At 35.1% G+C, this 3905-nt stretch overlaps 2 protein-coding genes across 2 annotated transcripts in view; one reads left to right on the plus strand and one right to left on the minus strand.

The window, feature by feature from the left end:
• LOC109535068 (probable multidrug resistance-associated protein lethal(2)03659) overlaps positions 1-3418 on the minus strand; it is a 13748-nt gene extending 10330 nt beyond the window's left edge. The window contains exon 1 of the mRNA XM_048668775.1: positions 1109-3418. Coding sequence (XP_048524732.1) covers positions 1109-1185 — 77 coding nt within the window. The 5' untranslated portion in view covers positions 1186-3418. The remainder of the gene's footprint in view (positions 1-1108) is intronic.
• Positions 12-3905, plus strand: part of LOC109533470 (1,5-anhydro-D-fructose reductase) — an 11772-nt gene continuing 7878 nt past the window's right edge. The window contains exon 1 of the mRNA XM_048668848.1: positions 12-248. The gene's annotated coding sequence lies outside the window, so the exon portion shown is untranslated. The remainder of the gene's footprint in view (positions 249-3905) is intronic.

The following is a 3905-nucleotide window of genomic DNA, read 5'->3' on the forward strand; positions in this document are numbered from 1 at the left end:
TTTGGTGGCAGTTCGGCAACATGGCTGACCAGTATGCAATGTTTGGCTGCGCGTACCCTGCGTGCAGGCATGTGCGCGTGCCACAGCAGTTCGTACCGTAAAGCTTTACCCAAAAGGTGCCCAAACGTTTGTAAGTGTTCTTTAAAGTAAAATAAGAAAAAGCTAAAAATCCACAAGGACTCGAACGACACGATCACCCTCGAGACAATCCAGAGAAAAGTACAAACAACGCTGGAAACTGAAACTAAGTACATATTTGAAAAAAACTTATGTTCTAAAACAAAACATTCGTTTTCTAAATGTTTATTCAGATCCTAATGCATATGATAAAACAAACCTGAATATGTTGCAAAAGATAGGTGTTATCAGTGGTAATAATGCGATTCGATAAGTTCTTGGAACAATTAATTTGGAATTTGCTTCATGAATATTGCTTGCTATTTCACAATATTGATTACGAATAAATCGCGATAAAAGCCCGGAAAGTTTTTCATTCAACTACATGTAAATCGAGACAATCAAGAGGAAAATACAAACAACGCTGGAAACTGAAACCTAAGTATTTGAAAAAACTTATGTTCTTAAAGAAAACATTCGTTTTCTAAATGTTTATTCAGATCCTAATGCATATAATAAAACAAACCTGAATATGTTGCAAAAGATAGGTGTTATCCAGTGGTCATAATGCGATTCGATAAGTTCTTGGAACAATTAATTTGGAATTTGCTTCATGAATATTGCATGCTATTTCACAATATTGATTAAGAATAAATCGCGATAAAAGCCCAAAAAGTTTTTCCCTCAACCACATGTAAAACAAGAAAAAATTATGTACTTAGCCACTTAAGCGTGAAAGGCGGTCAAAGAAAATTGTTAATATATTCATTGATGGCAAAAATAAATACATTTCAGTCACATACATTAAAAAAAACCCAAATTAAAGCTTGCTGATGTTCAATGGTCGGGTTAACATGAACAATACCGAACCACCCCAGCCTTTCCATGCAGGTAGGAAATGTGAATAGCAATAAACACCTTTGGGGGATTCTTCATAAAAAAATTGGCCAAAGTTGATATTATATACATATAAGTTGATTTAAATACTTACAGAAATAATAACTGAGAGAGCGGATTGGCATTCTGAACGGGATTGGACTTCTTCGGGTATTTCTGGGTAACATCCATGTTTCAAAAGAAAGTTCGTTCACTTCAATTAAAGAAAACTCCAATTAAAATGGAAAAACTCGCGGATAGTTTGATGAACTTGATATAATAAAGATTTAGGACAATAACGATAGACTATTGTTCCGTTCTATCAGAAAATTAACTGAAACTAAAATCACGCTCAATCCTTCAATTTATGTTGGAAGCCTTGGTGTATGAATACCGGGTCAATTTAGAAAGTTTTGCATCATTGCCAGATTATTTAAAAATCCAGATGCGTAAAGTGAGCGATTAGTTAATTATAATTAACTTGCTGGCAACTTCGATTCGAAAATAGAAGCTGTACTTTAATATTTTACTTATAAAATTGTTTCCAGCAGTTGTCGGTCCGGCATATAGGACGAATATACGAGAAGATGGTCAAATAAAAATCCCAAATTTCAGGCGATTATGTAAATTTGTCAACTTTTCAACATTATTTGTTTAGGCAAAAAACTTTTCAATTAAAAGTTAAAAGAATTGATTAGAATTATTAACTCAAATTGGATTAGATAAATAAAACAGTCGAATTAATAAATCGATTTTAAATTTGAAATGAAAAATCGATCGATCCCTTACGTTTTTCGTTTTGGATCCAAACCGAGTTAACTATTTAGTGCCTTCTTAAACACCTTTATATTCAATTTTGTAATTATTCGCGATAAAAAGCTTCAGACTATAAAAGAATTCAGCAGAATTCAGAAAGTAGCCATGCAGCAAAATACTGAACAAGCGCAAATATTCGGGTTTCTTGAACTGCCGGAAAATTTAAAATACCTATTTAAATATACGAGTACCACACGAAGAAGTGCACCACAACCGGTCGTACCGAGCAGACTGATTTTCATGGTCACGAATTTGTAATCGCAAAATTCCGATTTTGGTAACAAGTGTTTTTTGCCAAAAAACGTTTCAAGTAAAGAAAAAAACGTTCATTCGTAGTTGATTTTCATACGCTTCTGCTTGCGTTTCTGGGCGCCCACCAAAGCGTATGTCGAGAAGTAGATTGAAGAAACAAAAATTGTTTTTAAAATTATTTTTTTATTTCCACAGTTGGATCAGAATGCAATGAGTAATATTCAAATTAGGTTTTGTGACGATTCCCCGCGCACTTAGCTTGGGCGTTTTAGAAGCTAGAAAGCAAACTGAGGGCAAATAAATCAAAGGCAATAAAATGCTCTTTCTAATACACTTTTAAAATTGTAAATTGGTTAAAGGGTCACTGAGTTACACACCAAAAATAATACAAAGGCGGTGCGGTTGCAGTTTCATTTTAGCGGTGATTTTTTGCTTTCATTATTGAGAGTCCGGAGAAAGTTAGTGAAAGAGCGTAAAACTGAAAATTGTCTTGAAAATGTCGAGAAAAATTTAATAAACAGATCAAATAGAAGACAAGGATCCAAATGATAGTTAGAATAAAGGTTTACATTTTCATTAATTTTTCAATTTGGAATTTTCAATACCAAAAGTCAACGCAAGGAATTAATTGGAAATTTTTGATTGAATCTGTTAAAGAAAAGTCCTTTCTGCAATTTCGATGTAAACTACACTTTTAATAATACTACTAAACTAAACTACACCTTTAAAACTTTTAATTTTTTCTTCAACTTTCAATGCTGAAAGATCATTGTGTTTATTGGTTTCGCCGAACATGGGAATTCATTAGATTGAAGGTTTCCGAGGAAATTGAGATATTTATAAAATCTCTGTCTTTATGTTTCGAAGGAGGAATTTCTATTTTCCAAAAGTGCACGTTTGACAAATTTCTATTTTTGACATTCAACTCTCAGTGCCTCTAAAAAATTGGTGCGTTTATTGATTTGAGCAAAATTTAATAATTTAGAAACTTGAAGGTTTCCGAAAAAAATCACAAATTTGTGAAAACCTTCTTCTTTCGGTTGCCCAAGATTTTTTGTGCGCCAAACTCCACTGTTGGAAACTTTTTATTTTTTTCTTTCATTTCAAATAAAAGTGAAAAATCACCGCATTTTTTGATTTAAATAAAACTTGGTAATTTAATAGCCTGAAGATTAAGTTAAGTTAGTGTGTGAAAAAACCCTTAAGTTCCTTAAGGACTTTCGCACTTTTTCCAAACATTCTACTTAGATACACAATGAATTCGGTCCTAAATCCCCAAAAGCAACCGTTTTTCTCACACTGGTAGGGCATATTTTAACATTTGAAAAACTCTTTTGCAGACAAAAAAACCGTAAATAAATTGAATTTTTTTATTGAAATAAAAATTGCATTTCCTTAAGAATCGAACAATAAGTTTACACGCGTTCAGCTGCTGCCCTGTGGAAAGCCAGATGCGCTTCCCTGGCTGCTTTCACCTCTGGAGTGTCCTGGATGGACACCAAAGGCTGGGTTTGCAGGTTGGGATGGTCGACAAAAAATCCGGGACTTTGCAGGCTCGGCACCACCAAGTTCAGAGTTTCTGGAACCTGCACTGCTTGCAGCGGTACAGGAGCCATTGGGGCTACTGGCACAGGACCTTCCAGGATCCTGAAGCCATTCTGGTCGGCGACGTATTTGAAGGTTTGTGGGCCTTGAGGGCTTGGAATGGTGTATTGGCCGATGATGGTGCCATCAGCTAGACGTTCTTCGTTTCTGGACGAATCGCGAAGGAGGACGGAGTATTTGTAGGTGCCTACAGAGCTTTGGGTTACCGCTACATGGCCATCAACGCCCTCTGGCAGGGA

This window comes from Dendroctonus ponderosae, unplaced genomic scaffold (genome assembly GCF_020466585.1).
Source record: "Dendroctonus ponderosae isolate FM_Combo_2020 unplaced genomic scaffold, Dpon_F_20191213v2 Dpon_F_20191213_1, whole genome shotgun sequence".
In the NCBI taxonomy this organism is placed as follows: domain Eukaryota; kingdom Metazoa; phylum Arthropoda; class Insecta; order Coleoptera; family Curculionidae; genus Dendroctonus; species Dendroctonus ponderosae.